Genomic DNA, 22637 nt, shown 5'->3' with positions numbered 1-22637 from the left:
CAGAATGTACGGATCCTGCCAGTGTTAAATATCATGCTGTGAATTTAATAAAGAACATGTGAAGCAAAAAAGGATTTAAAAAAAAAATCCCACTGCTTTTACTATGAAAGAGAAGGGGGCGGGGAATAAAGAGGAGAAAAAAGAAATGAAGGGAAAGGAGAAGGGACGGAAGGAGCGAGAAAAGAGTGAGAATGTGAGCACACACAAGAAATATCTCATTTGCTGGGAGATCCATGTTGCCCAATGGCAATGCACTCCATGGGGCATAATGACGATTCTCTTGCTTGCTGTCAATTGCGAGAGGCTGAGTATGCTTGCAAAGGGAAGATACTGCTCCCATAATGCACCCCGGGAGGCATCCAGCAGCAGCTTCCAAGATGGCTGCGGGCAGCCTCCAGCTGAAGCAGACAAAGAGCCGGGCCTCAGAGCTCAGGAGCCCAGCTTGCACAGCCCACTGCAGGTCTGGCTCAGCCACACAGTCCCCCGCCTCTCTCCCTTGGTTGCCGGGTTGCCGTGCCCTGGGGATCAAGGCAGCCTTTGTGCCTCGGAGACAAATGGCTGTTCCAGGGGCTGCAGCCCACTTGACGGTGGGGCATGGCCGCCACCAGCCAAGGAGCCTCTTAATGAGAAACGCCCAAGATATCCATGGCAGAGGCCATCGCTCAAAGTGGCTTGCCCTGAATTACATATTTTCTGACTGCAAATTACTTTTAACAGCGTCTCTACAGTCACTTCAATTGACCTTCCTAACAAAAGGCCATTTATTAACTTGCACTCCATGTTTCCTCAGGCTGCCTGGAGCCTCCAGCCAGAAGGGAAGGAAGGGAGCAGAACAGGACCCTGCAGCCCCGGGTCCTGGGCCAGGTCTCTGCCGGGAAGAAGAGAGGCCATGAATGTGAGCCCAAGAGAGGGCCAGAAGGAGAGAGCAAGGTGGCATGTGTCAAGACCAGCATTGACCAGCTAGGCGGGAGGTGACTAGATAAAACACAAAAGGCCTTCCTGACATAACTCTTGGCTCCGATGTGGTGGCCCCATGGCTATGTGAAATCGCCCCTGTTACATTTGTACAGAATTTTGCACATCCAGAGGACTATCTCAGGTCCCTTTTCTGCTGATACTTGCCTCAGAGCTGGAGGGCCCCTCGAGCAAGCCTTATTTTATATAAGAGGAAACTGAGGTTTGCTCCAGACACCCAGCGGCTGGCGGCAGGCAGAGGATCCTCCTCAGTCTATTCTGTACACTGCTCCACTGCACGCGGAGACCAACACCCTGCCCAAATGGGAAAGCGGGTTCGACACTAATTATATTTTAAAATGCCAGAGCGCTCTTTTCCTCTGGCCATAGCTCAATAAGTAGAGCGAAGGGGAGAAACGTACGGAAAGATAAAAGTAACCTGGGATTAATTTTCCTCACACCTCAGTTTCGAGATTCAACATTCCCCTCATAAATAATTTACAACAATAAAAATGAGCTAAGGCCATGTTTGTGTAGGACAGAGGTAAATTCAGGCCTAATGAGGGAGATCTGAGCTCGGCACGGGAGGGAATGGGTTGATCTATGGCCTGGCACGTGCAGGATCCACAGCACACAGGGCCTCCATTACCATGTGCAAGTAGCAGGGCCAGCCTACCCAGAGCAAGGGAGCAGAGAGGCAACCCTGTGCCAGCCAGCCATGGCCACAGGAAAAGCCAGAGTGGAGTCCCTTTGGGTGACTGGATGGTAGACACAGAGCCAATCTGAAACCAGTGGATTCTCAACACGGCCAAGCAAGGACGGAAGGTGTGGGGCACTTGGGAGTGACATCTGCTCTTGGCCATAGTGACAGTAACCTTGAGCTGTTCTCCTGAGGTAACCTTCCAGATGTCCATCCCCAGTGACCTTCCCTGAGTGCGCATGTGGCCTCTGCCAGATCATTCCCAGGCTGAGGGCTGCAGAGCCCTGCTCCTGTGTCTCTCTGAGAGATCGCTCCTCAAGACAAGAGAGTAAAGCAAGAGTGTGGGCATGCACTGCGAAAGGTGGCCTGAGTTCGTTCTTCCAAGGGAGGGAGACCTTTCCCCACCACGGCACATGACATGCTTTTGCAGTAGGGGACTGGCCAGGAGGAGCTCTGGCTCCCTACAACGCAGCACCTCAACAACACTGTCTTCCCGGGTTCACAGAGAAGTGAACTTCACGGCTTACCTACGAAGCCCCTTCAGTGTGGCAGGCAGACAGCACACTGCTCCCTGGTATCTGATCAAAGAATCACCACAACCATGCACTTAATCCCTAAAAGTCAGCAGTTCTGGGCTTAACTGAGGCTGTTCATTGTTTCAGAATCAAAGGCTGCCTCAGGCCCCAGCCGGGAGCAAGCGAAGCCACTGTAGCAAAGATGAAAACTCAGGGGAACTTTGATATCATCTCTGTTTAATTTCCACGGCCTCGGTGAGCTTGGGGTTTATCTCGTTTTAACAACTCCAGTACTGAAATCAAAACCCAGCTAACAGCACGCAGTCCCTCCACAGAGGCCCTTCCAGTGCTGCAGCGTGGGCCAGGGAATTTAAAGTGCTTTCCAGAGCAAGGACTGCAGGGGGCAGGAGCTGCTGCCTTTGGAGAAGGCCTGGCCTCCCTGCCATCCCAGCCTCCCTACAGAGAGCATGGGCAAGGCTGGCTCAGAGGCAGTGCCAGCACCTGCCCATCAGGGCTAAAGGAGTGATCACACGTCCTCTGTAAAGAGTAATTTCCAAGTACCAAAGGGGGTGAGGGGGGTAGGGGGTGGGGGTGGATTGCAGGTTAAACTGGCCAACTGTAATGGAAATGACAAAACCAGTAGGTTAATTAAGTCCCTACAGAAGGATAAACTGTGTTCAGTTTGCTTGGAATCCAAGATCAAGGGCACCAAAGACACAAACTGCCCACACCCTGCTGCCTGTGGGGCAGGAAGGGAAAGGGAGATGTTTTCTCCCTCCAAAGGCACAGGGGCAGACTCTCCCCCAGGGAAGCTGCTGCTACAGCCGGGTGTCCTCAGACAGGGAGGACTCTGCACCGCTTTCCCAGTGGCTCCATGCTCGCCCTGGAACCTCCCAAGTACTAGCACTGATCTACAGACAAGGGAGAGGCAGAAGGAAGGAACAGCCATTGTCTTCCCCATTGCACAGAATGCAGGTACAGAACCTACTTCACCTGGAGGCTTCAAGCTGAGACCAGGCACCACGAAGCACCCAGGACAGTGTGTGCAGACAGCAATCGGCTGCCTGACAGACAGTGCACAGCCGAAAGGCATCGGCTGCAGAACCTCAAGAGAGGGCCTGGTCCACCTGCAGCTCCGTGTGTGCACAGCTAGGTTGGTGGTGACCCATCAGAAGTCAAACCCCTGGGGCAACTGCCATTAGAAAAGGCAGGTGGCAGCTGGCCACTAACTATTTGGGAGGGCTGCTCTGACACCAGGGGATGAGAGCCAATATTTCCCTAAGCTCTCCTAGGTCACAGAGAATTTTCCAGCTAAGAAACCAACAATGGTAAGCACGTTCTTTCCCCCCGTTAAAGTCCTGGTTCTTCCTAATGGAAGGGTCTGATTCACAAATGCATCAAATTCAATCAGACCTTTCTCGCTCACATTGATTATTTGGGGACCACGCATACTTCCCACAAAGCACGCAGAGCAGGCTCTCTCGAAACACAAATGTAGGAAGGAGCTTCCAGCACTGCCCAGACAAAGCTGCCCGAAGGAACCCAGTTCTGCACAAGCCCTGGAGCACAGCCGGAAGGTAGAAAGTCCACCAGAACACAGGCGAACTCATTCTGCCTCATTTACGATCGCAACAAATGAGGGTTGACCTATCGGGTCTAGCCTGGTCTACCTCACTGGAAGACCCTGACAAAGGAAAATGGCCGGAAAACAAAAGCATCCCAGGAGGTCACAAGAGCAAAGGTCCTTCTATGTTTAGTGTTGTAATATAACTAGGTAATACACTGTCCTGAGGGCCGGTGTCATTAGGTATAAATGCCGCGTTACCTCGGTGCCAGGCTAACGGGCTCCCACATCCCAAATCCTTTTGGGCTTTTCCATCTTGAGTGTTTCTTTAGCACATTCATCAATCCGATCAGCCCATCTGACAGCTGACAGCTCCCACAAGGCCCTTCCAGTTCTCTCCAGTCCCAGCGCCTCTCAGGGGTGTATCTGGTACTTTGCTGGCTGACTTTCCCTGCATATCCCACTGGCACTGCCAACTTGGCTCACCCGGATACATCCTCACACATTCCCTCACTAACAGGATCATGTATCTGTGGGGAGCCAGCATGAGAGGAATGCTCTCCTGCGTTTGGGATACAGGAGTGTCTGGGACGCTGCTGAAACTGACAGTCCTGTATAGAAGCAGACTCCTGGGGGCTGCCAGGGACTGGGACAAGGAGCCCAAGGAGCTGCATTCTCACAGGGTCCCGCTGATGCTAAAATAGCTGTCCACTACGGCAACTCAAGAACCCAAAGGTTGGTCCGCATTATATGTTTGATAAGCAAATGGTGAATAAATGAAGTGAACTTGAAGGTGACCTTCCATGGAGAAGAATCTCAGAATGAGTTCCCTCCCCTCGGCCTCCCGATCACAGGTCAGCCGAGAGTACCCAGCTTTTCTCCCACAGACACCTACCCCCACCATTCAACACGCTAGGCACTTCTCGAATTTTCCCAAGCCTTCTCAATGGCTCATGCAGACGAATGCCGTCACCCAGAGCTCCAATATCATTCTTAGCCCGTGGCCTCAGCATACACGGATGCTCACGCACACAAGCGTGGACAAAGACGTGCACACACAGCCTCGCTACTTAGGCTGTACGCTTTCCTCATTTCCAAAGGCGTGCTATGTGCACCACGCTCATAGTCGGTGCCCAATACGTGGTCTGCGTAGGGATGAAGAGTGAGTGAATGAAGTTCTTGCCCTCTCAAATACTGCCCAGATTTCAGTGGATTAAGGAGGCTGCAACGTGCTGCAGGAGCAGCAGTGACTGCAAACCAGCCTGCCCCCTTCTCACGGGACCCCCAGCAAGGCCACTGATGTCCTAGAGGGACAGACTAAACTCCAGAAGTACCTGTGTGTGGAGGGGAGGAGGCCCTGCAGTCTTTGGAAAAGTCTGGATCTCGATGCGGTGGTGATGTCTGAGGGCCGGGAAGGGGCTCAGAGTGTCCCAGGCGGCTGCAAGGAGAATGTACTGAGGAGCTTGTCCATCTGCGAACTACGAACAGCAGCCCTAACCCTGTTCTGGTCAGAGCTGACACTGAGTAATTCGATGCGTGGGAGGAGCTCCACAAAGCTGAGTGACAGTAGAAACCCGAGAACCCAGGCTACAGGGAATATCCCCAAGGCAAGGGGCTGCAAATGAGGAGACACCAGAGGGAAGAACTGGACCCCTAGAGACAGAGCGTGGGGATGGCATGAGTCTTGCTGACATGGACAAAGGCACAGTGGTATGAACAAGCAGGGACTTCTCGGGGCCCAGCAAGCAACAGATGGGCTATGAGACAGGTTTATAAAATGCCAAAACAAACAAATCCAACTAAACTCCATTTTAGAAAATGGCACTGCCGCCTATCTCTCGGACTAAGCGAGTGCGCTTAGGGCAAGAAGGGAGCCGGTGGTCCAAAGCAGGGTATTCCAAGACTTCAGTTCTGGGTTTCTCCCACCTACATGGCCTCCGTCAAGCCTCCTCCGGCCTCCTAGGTTGCTGGCATAGGCGTTGGCCACAGCGCATAGGATGGAGATGCTACAGCTTTGGAGTCAATGCCAATCGAAGCTCAGACACTCACAGCTGTGCAGCTCTACACACAATCAACCCAGGCCCGAGTCGTTGCCCGCAGAAGCAGGAGTAGGAGGTGTATTGTCTCTGCGAAATCACAAGGTGCACGAAACATCTAGAATTGCATCAGAGGACACACTCTATAAAGTAAAAAGGCCCCTGGGAGAATATTTGCCCGCCATATCTGCTCCCAATGTGGGATGAGGAGCTAAATCCATATCCATAAAGAGCTACAGCTGAACAAGAGGCCACGTATTCATCCTTAGTGGCTGAATTACTTGGAGAAACGTTTTTCCAAGGCCTAGAGGCGTGAGGACCACGTGCAGCCCAGAAGATGCTGAAGTCCCTGTGAAATGCCAGTTAAGACCCAAACCGCAGTGAGGGTCTTCCACTCATCCTGCTGGATATCTCCAGAGGGTAACAAACGTTGGGAGGATACGGAGAAACCAGAAGCTTTGATGTTATTGGTGGGAGTGTACACAGCAGCCATCCTTTATCGGGAAAGTATGTTAATTCCCCCGAGGATTAAAAATAACAACCCCATATGATCCATTTCTAACTATATACCCTCCATGAATTGGACAAAGAATTGCCAGAACAGCCTCATTCAATGGCCAAAATAGTACGAATGGGTAAGTGAGATACAGTCAATGCGCCCAATCAGGCATCCTTCAGCCTTCAAGAGGCAGGAAAATCTGACCCATAACACGATGAACTGTGAAGATACTGTGCAAAGCAAAATAAGCCAGTCAGAAGAAGTTACACATCCTAGGATTCCAGCTCCAAAAGGCGCCCAGCACGGTCACACCCAGGGAGATAGAAAATTGAATGGAGGTTGCCAGGGTCCCTAAGAAAGAGAGTTGTTTAACGATGTCAACATTGGGGAAAAACAAAAAAAAGGTCTGGAGGTTAAGGCTGGAGAGATGGAGAGATGATTTAGCTTTGAAAACACAAGAAGACCTGAGTTCAGTCCCCAGAGCCCATGCCAAAAAGCCAGACAGAGGTGAGTGGTGTCGCTGGAGAGACGGCTCGGCTGTAAAGGGCTCTGGTGCTCCTCCAAAGGAGCTGGGTTCAGTTCCAAGCACCCACGTGGTGACTCATAGCCATCTGCAATCCCAGTTCCAGGGGACCTGATGGGTTCCATCCTCTGGGGATGTACACAGTATACTGACATGTGTGCAAGCAGACCATTCAGACACATAAATATAGTAAAGTTATATATTTATATAAATAAGTATATACATGAAAACCAAGAAAAGGTAACACACGCTGTAGCCCCGGTGCTGAGGAGACAGAGGCAGGAGGCTTTCTGGGCCTCCCTGGCCATCCTAGCCTAATTAGCATGGATCCAGTCCAGTGAGAAAACCTGACTCAAAAAACAAGGTGGATGGTTCTGAGGAATAGCGCCCAAGGTTGACCTCTGGCTTCCACACACACGCAGGTGTACACAAACACACACTGGGAGAAAAAGCTCCACAGATTAGCTGCGAAACAGTGGACTAAGCTGTCACTGACCTGTTAACACCAGCTAGGTTGGCAAAAGTTTATGTTGTCCACATGTAACACTTCTCTAAAAGCATCTAGAACCGCGGGTCTCAAATTTCAGCAAGCATAGAACACCCCAAATGTGCTTACCAAGTACACAGGTTCCAGAGTCCCTTTCCTAGAGAGTCTGCCTCGGTGAAGTCTGGGGATGGAGACCTGGAATCTGCACTTTCATATGCTCCTTGGGCTTGTTGGGCCCACTCAGAACTCATGTTAGACAGCTGAAGAAATGGCTCAGGGGTTAAGACTGCTCTTATAGAGGACTCTAGTTTAGTTCCTGCATTGGGTGGCTCACAACCACCTGAAACTTCAGCTCCAGGGCTTCAATACCCTCTTCTGGCTTCAAAGTGTGCCTGCAGTCATGTGCATAAGCCCACACACACACACACACACACACATACACACGCACACACGCACACATGCACGCACACGCACACATGCACACACACATGCATGCACACATGCACACACACATGCTTACACACACCCACAGAGACACACAAGCACTCATGCACACAGGCACTCACGCACATGCATGCGCACGCGTGCGCGCGCGCACACACACACACACACACGCACACATGCACACACAGATGCACACATGCACACACACGCACACACGCGCACACACACACATGCATGCACACATGCACACACACATTCACATACATGCACACATGCACACACACATGCACACACATGCACACACACACACACACACACGCACAGATCTTAAAACAAGCTCATGTATGGGCTAAGAAAATGTCTCAGTAAATAAAAGCACCTGCCACTCAGCCTGATGGCCTGAGTTTGATCCCTGGGACCTACATGGTAGAGGTCCTACAAGTTGTCCTCTGACCTCCCCATACATGTAACCCTCACCCCACTATCACACACAAACATGACTTTAAAAAGAAGAACCATGTATTTCTCTACTCTTTTGAAGATTCTGTCCTGGCCAGTATCTAGTTTTTTTAATTTCCAAAAGAGTGGCAAGTGCATACATATCTGTATCTATAGATAAAAAGAACGCAGAAACACGTTAGTAAAACTGCCAGCTCGAAGGCCAACTAGAGGGCCCTCCTTCCTCAGGGAAGCGGAGCCACTGAGCTCCAGTGTGTGGCCCTGGGATCTGGGCCCATGGGGCTCTCACATTTCTGCCAGGACAAGCTTTAGCATCTTGCCAGGAGTGTGTCAACTAAAGCAAACACATGCCCATAGGATGTCCCCAATAAGGGAGTGATGTCATACACATCCTGCTGGGGGCTCTGTGGCCAGCTCAAGCCCCTGCTCTGTAGACAACACGGAGAAACCACAATTCCCTGTGGCTGCAGAGGAAGCTGAGGCCAGGGAGAGCCCTGGGGACAGCAGAAGAGAACGGAGAGGAAGCAGTTTACTACAGGCACCCTACCGCCCCGTATCCCCGACTGGCAAGGAAGGCTCTGCTTGCCATCCGCAGCCAGCACCCAGCACCCTCAGCTCAACCACATCCAGCTATGCTGTGCAGTCATTTGTCATCCTCCCGTGCCAACAGAGCTCCACACTTCCCATACTCAACCCCAGCAACACCATTATGTGGCTGTGTGGTGAGGCTGTTGCTCTTTGGACTTGAAGCTCGGAACACTTCTAACCGGCCATCGCAGGGGGACTGAAGCCGCTGGCCTCTGATGCCCGTGAAGCAGACCTGCCGCGGAACGGGCAGAAATTCACTGTTGGGATTCTCCCCTTACTCCTCAAGCTCTGAGAGGCTTCCAGTCATTGTTTACACATGGCCACGCGGTCCTGTGACACATACAAACTCAAGATATTCCCTGAAATTATTTTTCTGACAGGGCCTGACCCCAGCAACAAATCATGGAAGCATTAGGCCTGCTGGACCAGATCCCACTTAATTTCTATGAGGCCCTCCGCCTCTGGAAGGATCAAGGGCCTTCCTGATTGATGAGCCTTACGGCCTAGGTATTATTTGTAAGCGGCTTTTACAATTAAGAAAACGGGGACTCAAGAAAGGGATAGTGCTTCGTTAGGGTCACCTGAGGTCCAAAGCGTGCGCCCTCAAAATCAAGCCATGTTTACTACACCACAGCTTTCTACTGCCCGGAGAAGGCCCTTCAAAGAGGCACTCAGAAAGCAAACCAAATGAGCAAACATCATCAACAAATGCCTAACAGTAACTGCTGACTGGGCTGGGGGCATGGCTCAGTGGTAGAGTTCATCCGAGTGCACAAGTTTGATGCCGGGCCCTAGAAAGAACCGCCTTTACTGATAAATTCCCCACAGTAAGACAGGCGCTACGTTAAAGTCTCCTACCACACTTCGTTTATGGCCCACCACCACCCTATGATAGATATCTACAGTCTACATGCCATGAAATGGCAACTCAGAAAACTTCATTCATCCCGCCAGTGGCACATTGTGGGTAGAAAAGCCAGACACGGGCAGGCCAGGGGCTCGTTCTTTAACTCTTTGCCCTTAACTTTGGTGAAATATTCTAGAGTGGTCTAGATCTGCCGATATAGGCACGGCAAAGGTCGTTAGCCTGCATCAGGGACACAGAAAGGAAGGAATGAGCGATGTAAACAAGAAATGGTGATTTTATACTCAATGAACCAGCTGTCACTTATCAGTCGACCTCCGTGGGTCTTGGTGCCCGGGTCCCTGTAGAAGCCGTAATTCTCAGAGAGACCCCGTTAAATATGAGTGTGGCACAAGTTCTCAAAGCACCCCAAAGCGATTTCCCAGCTGGCAAGAAAGAGGCCAACCTCTCGCCTGCTCAGAGCTTTTCAGTTAGTATAGATTTCTACAGGGCTTATCTTCTAACTTTTCCAACGCAGCTGATAAGATCCGCCAGCCCTGTTAAAGGGTGATAGGATCCAGCCAGCTGTCGGGAAACATAGGAGATTACCCCAACAAGGCATCACCAGAGACAAAGGCCCTGAAAGAGGAGCCTTGCCTGCTGTCTGCCAATGTGGCTGAAATCCAGGCGCTCTGGGTCTCCCGTGGGGGGCAGGAAGTAGGGGCAATGGCCATTTGCCTTGGGCCTGCCTTGTCTTGCTGAACAGGTCGTTGGGGTCAGGGGACAGAAGAGACAGGCTCATAATTTAGGGACAGCTGTGTGCTAGAGACAAAGGAAACAAAGATGCTCCTGGGTCTACCTTATTCACTGTGTCTGTCTCTGAGGATGTGGTCCCTGGTGCTGTGCCAAGCAGCCCCTTGGGCCTCACTTGCCCTGGCTGGAGTCTTTGCAAGGGGAGGCTCATCAACATGCCCACCAGGCTTTCTGGATAGCTGGTCACCTTGCAGACAGGTGCCCTACAGTTCGGGTGCCCCCAGGTAATGATGTCTGAGGGTCAGGTGCGCGCTCATCCGCACCCACGTGACTGCTGAGAGCCAGACCCCAGGCCAGGCGAGTCAAGGGAACTGTCCCCAGCGTGTGCCCCGGTGGAGATCGTCGCCCCTCACCTGGCTCCACCCTCGGAGGGCTGCTGCCACTCGAGTCCCCAGCTCGCTCTAGCCGCAAGGCCGAGCCGGAACCCCGAGAGCCCGCGGCACCGCGCCGGACAGAGGCCGCCCTCCCGGGGCCTGTCCCCACGCGGGGCCGGGCGAGCCGCCCGCAGGCCTGGGCCCGGCTGGCTCCTCCCGTACCCGCCCGCCCCCGCCCGTCTTCCCGCGCGGGCCTCACTTAACTGTTCCCCGCTGGGGCGGCGGCGGCTGCGGCGGCGGCGGGTCCCGGCTCCGTCTCACGCAGAAGCAGCTTCTCATCGCCCGGGCGGCGCAGGAGGAGCCGGGCCCAGGGCCCAGGCAGCTGCAGCCAGCGCCGCAGCTCGAGCGCAGCCTCCCAGGGAGCGGCGGCGGCGAGGGGCGGGGCGCGGCCTGGCGGCGGCGGCGACGGCGGCGGCAGCAGCGGCTCGGGCCGGGGCCGGGGCGGGAGGGGCGCTCAGCCTGTGGCGGAGCCGGGGAGCGCACCGCCCTGTGGCCCCCGGCGCCCTCGGGCCCCGCCCCCAGTCGGCCTCAGCTCAGCTCCGCTAGGCCTCGCCGTCCCCCTCGTCCACCGCTCAGCCGGGCTGTAGGTCCCTGCAAGACGCTCCGACACCCAGGCCTGCAGGCCCTTTGCAGAGACGCCTTCCCACCTGTCCCTTGTAGGCTTGACTGCACCCCGGGGCTATCCCCTGTGCTCTGCCCACTACCCGGCTGACCTAATGCGGTGCAGCCGTGCCTCAGACTGACCCCACACTCAGAGCAGGTCTCAGCTCGCCCCTCTTGCTGGGCAAATGATTTACCCACGGAGGCCTGGGGGCAAGCCTTGAGGAGATGTCTAAAGTAGGATTCCTGCCCTTGCGGTGCCTGGGGAAAGGCACAGAAGTCAGGAAGAAATGGACCAGGACCCTCAGGCTGTAAGAAAAGGCAGCAGCACCCTTTGATCCTTGAACCACCTGCCCTTACACAGCCTGGCCTGTGGGCCCTGGAGGAGACATGTGCTAGTCTGGATATTTAAAACAGAGGACCACACAGTAGCAGGCTTGGATTTTTTGCTCGTGCATCAGGACTCATAGTCACACATCCCATGCTTTTCCAAAATAGCGAGATCCTGAAGCAAAGGGTGCCAAGCAGAACTGGCTGTCGAGGAAAAGATCTCGTGGGGGACAATTCTCAAATGTGTGCATGCAATCCAGGTACTTGTGTCACTCAGAAATAACCACCGATCCAAATGGGTTTTTAATGGGTGAGTCCAAACACACCATGAGGAAACAGACAATCTGTGTTTTGTTTTGTTTTGTTTTGTTTCCTGGAGCTGGGGACCGAACCCAGGGCCTTGCGCTTGCTAGGCAAGCGTTCTACCACTGAGCTAAATCCCCAACCCACAATCTGTGTTTTTAAACTGTTACAGAGCCCCAGTGTGGTGGCGCCGGGTTTAATTCCAGTCCTCGGGATGCAGAGGCAGGCAGATCTCTGTAAGTTCAACGCCAGCCTGATCTACATAGTGAGTTGCAGGAAAGCCAGAGAGGGCTTTGAAGAGAGACCCCGTCTCCAACAAAAACTTGCTACAGACATAGGAAAAAATCATGTATTTCCAGATTTATCATAACCCGGATATCCCCAATCTAACTGAGATGGCACAGAAAAGAACTCAAGTACTGAGCTCTGTCCCTAGAGAACTGAATGTATGTGCTTTTATAAAGGACGTCTGCTGTCTAACAAAGAAAGAAAGTACCGCGTGACACCCGTCTGTCCACTCTTGGGAGGCTTTACGGAAACCTCCAGAAAGTCCCATAGTAAAACAAAACCAAAAATCTGGCCCATTTGTTTAATTATCCATTTTCTAGAATTGTCTGGGCCAAGAAAACCACTCTCCCCATAGCCTATCAGTTAACCGCTGTATCTGACATACATCATACATACATACATACATAGTCGTTGCCCGACTAAATAAAATTGTAGCATTTTCTGATCCGCTTAGCTATAAAGCCAGCTCAAACTCTACGACAGTGGTTCTCATCCCAGGGTGGCGGGGTTCACATTATTAGACATTTACGTTAGGATTCGTAACAGTTATAGAGTAGCAATGAGATGATTTTATGGTCGGGGGTCACCACAGCGGGAAGAACTGTATGAAAGGTTCTTGGCTTTAGGAGGTTGGAAAGTTGAGAGCCACTGCTATCTATGATCAAGCAATGTTCAGTCCAGAATTACGAAGAGAAAGTTCGATGTTAAGAAATCTGTAAATCTGGGTCTGGATCGTTGGCTCAGAAGTTAGGAGAACTGGAAGCAATTCCAGATAACCTGGTTCAACTTCCGGCACCCACGTGGCAGCTCGAAACTATCCAGGGCACTAGGCACACACGTGGTGCATGGACATCGGATAAAAATAGACAAATCTTAAGAAATAATAACAAAATAAAAGGAAATCTGTAAATTCAGACCAGGGACGGTAGCACACACCTTTTTCTTGCTTTAAAAGAGAGAGAGAGAGAGAGAGAGAGAGAGAGAGATTTCTTTGCGAGTGTTCTGTCGTGCTAGAGAGGGCAGTGTAGTGAGAATTTTGAGAATTCTGGTTTCTTTAAATCGCAGAAGTGTTATGGGAATATGTTTTTGTTTTAGTCCCAGGTTTAGAATATGGGGCTGCTTCAGGTTGTCCACAGTCACTAACTGTGATTTGTCTCGTGCTCTGGCACGGGTGTGATTTTGTCAGCTGAAGATTGCTTATGTTTGGAATTCTGGGGACTCTTCAGAGGGTATATAAATGCCAGAGCCCAGAAGAAAGAAGGTGGCTTCTGCTCCCTGCCAACCCCTGCTGCCCTCCCCCTCCCCTCAGAGTTTCTCTTTGAATGCTATTGGCTGCTGCTTGTTAAACAGAAGGAATTGAACTTGCCCCAAGGAATTCAATGCCCCTATGTAACTTTAAAATTTTCAAATCCTATTTTTAATGATGACTCTCAAACGCTTTAACCTTCCTTGTAACCAGGCGTAGTGGAAAAGAAAGGATGAGGGGGAGGGGAGAGTGGACCTGTTTAGAAAGGGCCTTCGAGCAACTCCTGAGTTTTCTGGAAATCAGCAGTTTGGTTCACAGGTTAGCAGGCAGCAGCAGCTCAATCCGCTCACAAACACCTCATGGATAGACCAGCAGTCCAGTTCTGTAGAGTCGGGTTAGCAACAGTGGTGACAGGACCTAGCAGAGACAGCCAGGCCTCAGCCTTGGCTCGAGTCAGCAGGCGGGACCAACACGAACACCAGGAGAAGTTCTTGGCTGTGCCTCTCTCAGGGAAGCAAAGATCAGCAAAGACGAGAGACCCACAAGCGTTGCACAGCTAGCTGTACCCGCAAGCCAAGCTCTGTCTCCATCATTCCATAGAGTCCTATTTATACCCTTGGAACATCACGTGCCCTCCATGTGTCTTGCCTCAGCCCGTGCACCCAGTCAGCCTGAGTCCTCAGAAGCGGCAGCAAACCGCAGCACACCACCAGAGACCTTTTTGTGTGTTTCTCTCTATGGCGTCCTGACAAATGAAGCTCAAGTACACAGCGTAAGATGGACCAATGCATGCCTGTCCTTAGCAAAGAATCCTTCATCACCGGTCCTTTCATGTGCTTGCTTTAGCAGAACATCTCTCTCCTGTGTCTGCTTCAACAAGATGTTCCTTCACGAGTCTGCCGTAGCCTTTCACACCTAGGTCCACGTCAACAAAACGTTCCCTCACATGTTGGCCCCAGCAACACACCATCCGACCGACTTTCCAGAGATTCCCTAAATTTCCACTTCACCCCTAATCAGCAGGAAGTAGTCTAAGGACGCCAGCACCTCCTTTCCCCTCTGACCTTCTTTGTTTCCTACCTAGTGTCGGGTTGGGAGCGTGCAGAAGGGTGGTAGAAAAAAGAACCCAATAAAGTAGCCAAAAGTCCAGCTACAAGCCACTGTGTGGTTTTTGGAAAATTGAACCCAGGACCTTTTGAAGAGCAGCTAGTGGTTCTCTGGATTTAAGACAAGTCTGGTCTACATGGAGAGTTCCAGGTCAGCCAGGGCTACGTAGTTCAACCTTATTACATGTACACACACACACACACACACACACACACACACACACACACACACATTGAACTAATTTTAAAAATAGATATGCCAATAGAATAAATACTGTAAAATTTTACATGTATTTTTATTTCGGGTGCGTGTTTTGTCTGCATGTACATGTACAGCACATGTACCATTCCAATAGAGGCCAGAAGAGGGCATTAGATCCATGGAATTCAAGTTAGGGATGGTTGTGGGCCACCATGAGATGCTGGGAACAAAGCCCTGGTCCTCTGTAAGAGCAGCAGCAGGTGTTCTTAGGCTGAGTCATCTCTGAGTCCAGAATGGATACTTTAAAGTATTTAATGGATCTCAACACCAACGGCTTATGAAAACAAACCAGTAGACTAGAAAGGTTTTGTTGTGGTGGTTTTGGTTTTTTGAGACAGGGTCTCACTTTGTAGCTCTGGCTAGCCTTGAACTCTCTTTGTAGACAAGGCTGACCTTAAACTCACACAGAGCCATGCTTCTCTGCCTCCTGAGTGCGGAGACTAAAGACGCGTGTGTGCCACCACGCCTGACCACGTTTATGCATCTTACCTTGGCAAAATTAATCTATCAGAAGCCATTGATATACACATCTAATGGCACAACACCGGACAAGTCCTCACTGATGCCAGAAACAAGAACACTGGATGTGTTATTAAAAAGAATGCAATAAAATAGGAGAAGTAATTGAGAACGATAACAGACAAAGAGAACATTTTCATGATTTGTTCATGGCTCGTTTCCCTAAGAATAAAGTTCAAAAGTATCAACTTAAAACGTTACAGACTTTTTTTTAAAGGTGGACCCTTGTAAGATAAACACCAAAAAGAGTGGTTGACTTTCTCTTCTATAGGGAGAGACTTTAAGCCTCTCCTCCCTAGAGGGAAAGAGTAGGTTGGGAGAGTTGATGAAGGGATTAAAACCAGAGCAGATGGCTCCGAGTTCTCTTTTGGATCTGAATTGACTGCAGACAGAATTTTTTTTTTTCATAAGCTTTCACTATTGAGCAGAACTGTTTCTGAGGCATGAACACATCACTGCCCCATTATTCCTGAAACGTCAGAAATGAATCTGTCTACTTACAGGAGAAAGGAAGCGAGTCCATTTGGCTCCAGAGCAACACCCGCACTTCCCAGGCGCCCTTGGCAGCAACGAGGGTAAGACTTTTATGTCCTATTTCCTTCTCCTCTACACCTCAGTCTGTAGGAGGCTAGAAGGCAGAAAGGCAACGCTATAGAGGCCACCTGCACAGCATGAAATATTAGCGATCACCATTTAGAACGTATGGTAGGAAATTATGTTCCTACTGTTGGTAAGTAGGTATGAGGTGTGTGCTACATAATAGGAAATGACAAAGTTCATATAAGAAAACAATAAAGCCTTACTTACTAAGGGACGTAACAGAAGATGTTCATGAATGGAAACTTCAGAAATTCCTGGACCGGAGGTCTCAACACTGCAAAACATCTCCCAGCATAAGTCTACATCAAAGCACAGTAGAACTTTTGGAATGGAATTGAGATAAACCACGGCAAAATCATCAAGTCTATCTGGGTGAATAAATACTGAGGAAGGATCTCGGAAATGGAAGAGTTATGATTGGATATTGTTCCAACGGCTATTAAATAGAATGTAAAACCATATATAACCATAGACAGACAAATATAACCATAGGTCCCTAGTGTAGGAATACGTACTTCCGGCATGCAGGTGCGCATGCCTGCTCGTATGGCCAGAGAGACCAGCAGAGAGCATCAGATCCCCTAGAGTTGAAAATCCAGGGGGATGTGAGCAGACCAACATGGGTGCTGGGAACTGAGCTCAGGTCCTCTGGGAAAAGCAGCAAGCCTTCAGAATTGCTGTTCCACCTTTCTGGCCCCATGACAACACATGTTTTTTTCTGAATTTTCAGTGGTAAGAATTCCCCTTTTAGTCGTTGTTTTGTTTATATATACTTCAATACAAATGGACAACACAAATTTGTGTATTTCCAGACCACCTTACGTGCCATTCCAAAGCCTGATGAATTTCCCGGCTTTGCCCCCATCCCGACAACGGAAAATCACAACCAAATCAACAATGAAAGAATGCTAATATACCATGTGTCGGGCCACCCCCCTTGCTTCAGTGCCCTCTAATAACTTCCAATGAAATAAAGTACAATTCCAATGCTTGGGCACACCCTGCAAGACCTTGTGTTCTTTTAGACATACCCTGTGTAGTAATGGTTGGTTAATCATTTCTTTTAAAAGCCATATTATTAAAAAGCTACGGTAATCATAACATACCTTGGTATTTTGTTAAATACAAAGCAGGTTTTGATGATAGGGAGATGGCTCGGTCGTGTGAGCACGGGGACCTGAGTTCAGCCCCCAAATCCCACGTGAAAGGCTGGCATGATGGTTTGCACTCGTAATCCCAACACTGGCGAGCCAGAGTCTCTGGAGCTCACTAGCCAGTGATCTAAGCCAGTCAGGGGGCCACTATAAATGAGGAGGGTGTCTCATGAAGAGCGAATGTAGAGAACTCCCTTGTACCTTGTGTCAAAGTATTACCTGTCAATAAAGAGCTGAATAGCCAATAGCAAAGCAGGAGAGAATAGGGCAGGACTTCCGGCAGAGAGAGGGACTGTACAGACTCAGTCGCATCGCGGGAAATATGGCAGAGTTCTGCCATGTGGCAGAACTTAGATTAGTATAAACCGGTTAATATAAGTTAAGAGCTAATGGGGGAGAAAGCCTAGCTTAAGGCCACTAGCATTGCAAAGAAATTTAAGTCGCCACATCATTATCTGTGAACTGGGTAGACATAGAAAAGCCCACAATGGTTACAACTGGCATCCACCTTAAAGCTTGTAAAATCCTAGCTTAGAGTCTGAGTAAAAGCCCCGATGGAGAGGCGCGGAACAGACACTTCCCAGCACTGGATGCACTTTCCTAGGGCAAGAAACTAAATCCGTTTAAGAGGGAGCAAGCAGAGGCCTGTGAGCAGCTGGTAGTGTGTGGGCAACCTGAGCCTCAGTGCACCGCCCAGCAGGCAGGTGAGCAACTTCCCAGAGCTGTGGCAGGGCCGCCAGCGTAGGTCATTGCCCAAGGGTTAACAAAAACACTCCAACCCAGAGGTAGGCGGGGGCTCCTAGTCAATGCCTGCTGGTGTGAGGCTCACCGAATGGCACACAGTGGCTCCAGCCCCCAAAACAGCAAAGGCAGCCTGCTAGACCAAGCAGAGGGGCCAGAGGGGCCAGAGCCGGCGGCCTCCATAGACACATGCTGGCAGGAGGAGTCTGCAGAAACTCAGAAGAGCAGACAGCGTTTTCCTAGAGCTGCAGTAGGACCAAGAAGGCCCAGACCCCTGAACTGATAATGTGTAAGTTTGAAAATAGTAACAGAGAAACAAATACTTACTTTAAAAATAGTAAAGAGAAGTCTCCGAAGGAAGGCGAGAGTTGGAGGGATTAGGAAGAAAACATTTTCTGTGTTAAAGAAAAAAAAAACGGAGAGTGCAATGTCCGAGGGCACTTGGACTCCATATAATTTTATTCTAGTCGCTGCAGCCGTGGAATTAATTACAACGTGTGCAGCATGGGCCACAGTCCTCTATATCTCTAAGAAAAATCAAAATAAAGCAGACTTAGATAAGGAAAGGCCTGAGGAACAGATTTGTAGATTAAAGGCCATAGGAGAAAGAGCAGAGGATTCTTTAAATCAGAATAAAGGATCTTCAAATCAATCCAATCCAGAACCTGTGGCGTCCCCTCGTGATGAAATTGCAGAATGGCAACCCATAGAGATGCAACAGTCTAATTTAAGGATACGGATTCTGGTTAATGATGCTACCTCAGAGCCATATCACACAAGAGATTGTGTATTTTTATTTCATAGAGCCTGAAAATCTAAAGTATGTGTATGCATTAATACGTCACACAGTTGATGCCTGTTCAGATTTCTAGCAGGCTTTTGCCTTAAATTCTGAAAAGGATGATCCTAAGACTACATGTTTATTAGAGAGGGTGGCTGTCTGGAAGATGCCTTTGTGGATTAAAGGTGACAGTACTCCAACATACATATCCACTAGAAAACAACAGCTTTTAGACATTATGACATAGAACATGTTATCACTGTATCTTAAAGTCCTACAGGTCAAGCAATTATTAAAGGATCTACACTTCAAAGGAGATGCTCTGAGATCAGAAGGAGGATGTGGAACCTCCCAGAGATAGATTTAATAATGCTTTAATGACTTAAATTTTTAAGATGTCAATGAGACAGATGGCACAGATGCTGAAAAGCACTGGATTTTAGAAAGGATTGCTGAATTAAATCAGCCCATATATATCTATATCTATATATCTGTATCTATATATCTATATCTATATATTCATATATCTATATCTCTATCTATCTATCTATCTATCTATCTATCTATCTATCTATGATAACCTCAGAATTGAAGGCAGGGAATATGTTGCATTAGGGGAGAGGTTTTGTCTTTGTTTCAACAGGAGATGAAAAGCTGTGGATGCCTTCAAAATTAATAAAAAGTAGATTCGATCAGGGGAGATCTCCTGAAAAACTTGGCTGTAGACATGAAAGAAAAAAAATACAAGAAGAACAACAGGACAGGTAACATGAATTCTGATCCCTCTGCATGGGAGCAGCTCTGAGACTGGCCGAGACACGAGTGTCTCCAGCCAGGACTTCAGCTAAGTGTAGCCAATACATCTTGTTGGCTACAGAGTCCTCAGGACTTATCATGCCATCCTTTCACATAGCATGGATGGAAATTTATATTACAGTTTGGATACTGTCTTAGGGTTTTACTGCTGTGGACAGACACCATGACCAAGACAAGTCTTATAAAAGACAACATTTAATTGGGGCTGGCTTACAAGTTCAGAGGTTCAGTCCGTCATCATCAAGGTGGGAACATGGCAGCTTCCAGGTAGGCATGACATAGGCAGAGCTGAGAGTTCTACATCTTCATCTGAAGGCTGCTAGTGGAAGACTGACTGCCGGGGTTGGGGATTTGGCTCAGTGGTAGAGCACTTGTCTAGCAAGCACAAGGCCCTGGGTTCGGTCCCCAGCTCCGAAAAAAAAAAAGAAAAAAAAAAAAAAAGAAAAAAAAAAAGGAAGACTGACTGCCAGGCAGCTAGGATGAGAAACATATAACCCACACCCACAGTGACTCACCTACTCTAACAGGGCCACACCTTCTAATCCTGCCATTCTCTGGGCAGAGCATATATAAACTGTCACAGATTCCAGACTTATAGAGTCGGTGCCTTATTTCCTGCTCAAACATAAGGAATCATCTTTAGCTGAACAGTGCACACTCTACATTCCATACATGGGCTAATGCAGAAATGTATACTACCTTTGAAATGTTTTATGTTCACAGAACAAAAGGACCAGGCACCAACAATGACATGACAAGGAGCCCATGTGACCTACCTTACAAACTGCCTTAGCTGCCATTTCATCAACTCTTACATCCGGGACAACTTCAAAGTGCGACTCAGTTGGTCCAAGCTTACAGACTGTTCCAGCCAGGACCTCAGTCAAGCCCTGCACTTTCCCATTACACACAGACTGGATAGCAAATGATACTGCTAGCTTTCTTAGGACTTAGCCAATATACTTAAAGTCGCCCCGCCCCCAAGTCACCCTCAAACAGCAGAAAACAATTTTAAGAAAACGATGCCCCATTCCCAAGAGGTGGGATGGGTGGGTTTCTGTCATTTGGTGGGCTTTAGTCACAAGTTGTTAATGGTCTTGGTCAGTGAGGAAACAAAGTATAGGGAGTTAGATTCAGAGTTTTTTCTCTTTTTCTTTCTTCTATCTTGCTTTCTCTTCTGTCTAGTGTTAGGAAAAGGGGGGAGAAGGGATGAAAATGGGGGAGATATAGGAATGGTTGGATAAAAGGGTAAGTTTCTGAATTGACTTTTAGACCAAAGAACATTAACAAACCAGTTTATTTACATCCAGTATGGATTTTGTATATTGATACAAATTTAGGTTATTTTTGCTACAACATATTGTATATATGTTTCAACTCTTGTATAAGGTATTGTGCCTGTGCAATTCATTTAAAGATGCAATGTGAAGTACTAGTCCCTTTGAAAACCTCTTTACAAACCGTTTAGGATAATTAGAAAATTCAAGTTAGTAGTTAGTCAATCAAACTTATGGCCATGTTAGATATTAGTATAGTTAATTACGGAAATATGTTTGATAGGTTGGACAGGTCGTACAGAGCTAGAAACAAGCACCAATATACTATACATAGATGGTCTTCAAAAACCTTAGAGGTCTACAGAATATGGCATTTAGAGATGTTTTAGTAACACAAGGCTTTTCATGACAGTGAGACAGGTCTGCTCCTAACAGCATTCCCACGCTACTTCAAAGAACATGAGGGGCATTGAAGAAACTTTATATGGAGTTTGCTTCAAATGTGGCAAAGCTAGCCACCGGCCAAAAACAAAACAAAAAAACAAAACAAAACAACAACAAAAAAACCAATCAAACGACAAACAAACAAACAAGAAAACGTCCCTTGCTTCAGCGGCTGACAGAATGCTGCCCGCACTGTGGACAAGCAGAACACAGAGGAAGCTATCTGTGTAGCTCTGCAAAGAAAAAGTAGGCTGGTCCTTCGTAGTCCAGCTTCACAGGAAAGCCTGCAGACTCTCTGGACCGGTAGGCTGAAGGTGAGGCTCCAACGTTGCAGAGAAGCCCTAGGTGGCTGCGCAGGCGGCCCAGCAGTCTCTGCCATTTCTACAGTTTTGGAAGCCGCTTTGCTCTGCACTTCCTGTTTACTCAGTCATACTCATCCTCCCCAGGTCTCTAATGTGGTCGAGGATTAGACAGTTACAGCCTCACCGTGAAATTCAAGTTGTTTAGGGTTTAAGAAAATGATTTAAGGTCTAAGAAGATGCTTTTAGGTCGGTAAATACAAATTGTGAAAGAAAGTGAATTAGAACTTTGAACTCACCAAGATAGGGTAAATCATAAAGTACTTTCTCCAAGGTTGCCAGATACAAGCGGACTGGACATTGTGAATGTCATTCTGGCCTGATAGTTCTTACAGTTGTTCTTATTGTATACCATTTATTGTTGTTAGAGAGTCTTTTATTGGACTAAAATAGGGACACGCTCTTGTGCACTGTGCGAAAGCATCACCTGTCAATAAAGAGCTGAACGGCCAATAGCGAAGAGGAGAGAATAGGCGGGACTTCCGGGAGAGAGAGGGGAACTCTGGAAAAAGAGTCAGGCTGGGAAGATTCACCACTGAGATGTGGAGGAAGTTAGATGTATGAAGCTGAGGAGAAGTAGCCAGCCATGTGGCAGAACTTAGATTAGTATAAACACTTGAATATAAGAGCTAACTGGGGGGTTGGGGATTTAGCTCAGTGGTAGGGCACTTGCCTAGCATGTGCAAGGCCCTGGTTCGGTCCCCAGCTCCAAAAAAAAAAAAAAAAAAAAAAAAAAAGGAAAGAAAAAAAAAAGAGCTAACTGGGGAGCAAACCTGGCTTAAGGCCATTAGCATCGTAAATAAATTTAAGCCTTCATGTCATTATTTGTGAACTGGGTGGACATAAAAAAGCCCACCATGGTTACAAGCAACACCTAACTTCTGACCTCCATCCTTACCCACACATACATATGTGTTCACACATGTAGGAACACAGATAAGCCATGCATACACACACACATGTGCATGTGTACATATACCCACACCATATGTACCAGGTTATACAATATAA

General features: G+C 48.8%; 1 protein-coding gene across 2 annotated transcripts in view; it reads right to left on the bottom strand.

Moving 5' to 3' along the window:
* Positions 1-11532, bottom strand: part of Mvb12b (multivesicular body subunit 12B) — a 159481-nt gene extending 147949 nt beyond the window's left edge. Inside the window, exon 1 of one of the 2 annotated variants that reach the window (XM_032902692.1) lies at positions 11514-11532. Coding sequence is in view for 1 of the 2 variants with exons in the window: in XM_032902691.1 (XP_032758582.1) it covers positions 11005-11079 (75 nt within the window). In the remaining variant the exon portion in view is untranslated. Of the gene's footprint in view, positions 1-11004; positions 11152-11513 lie in introns of those variants that run through there. The other variant, XM_032902691.1, reaches the window with a different exon arrangement.
* Between the last annotated feature and the right edge of the window lie 11105 nt (positions 11533-22637).

The sequence above is a fragment of the Rattus rattus genome, chromosome 5 (genome assembly GCF_011064425.1).
Source record: "Rattus rattus isolate New Zealand chromosome 5, Rrattus_CSIRO_v1, whole genome shotgun sequence".
Lineage (NCBI taxonomy): Eukaryota > Metazoa > Chordata > Mammalia > Rodentia > Muridae > Rattus > Rattus rattus.
This window is presented reverse-complemented; position numbering and strand designations above follow the sequence as displayed.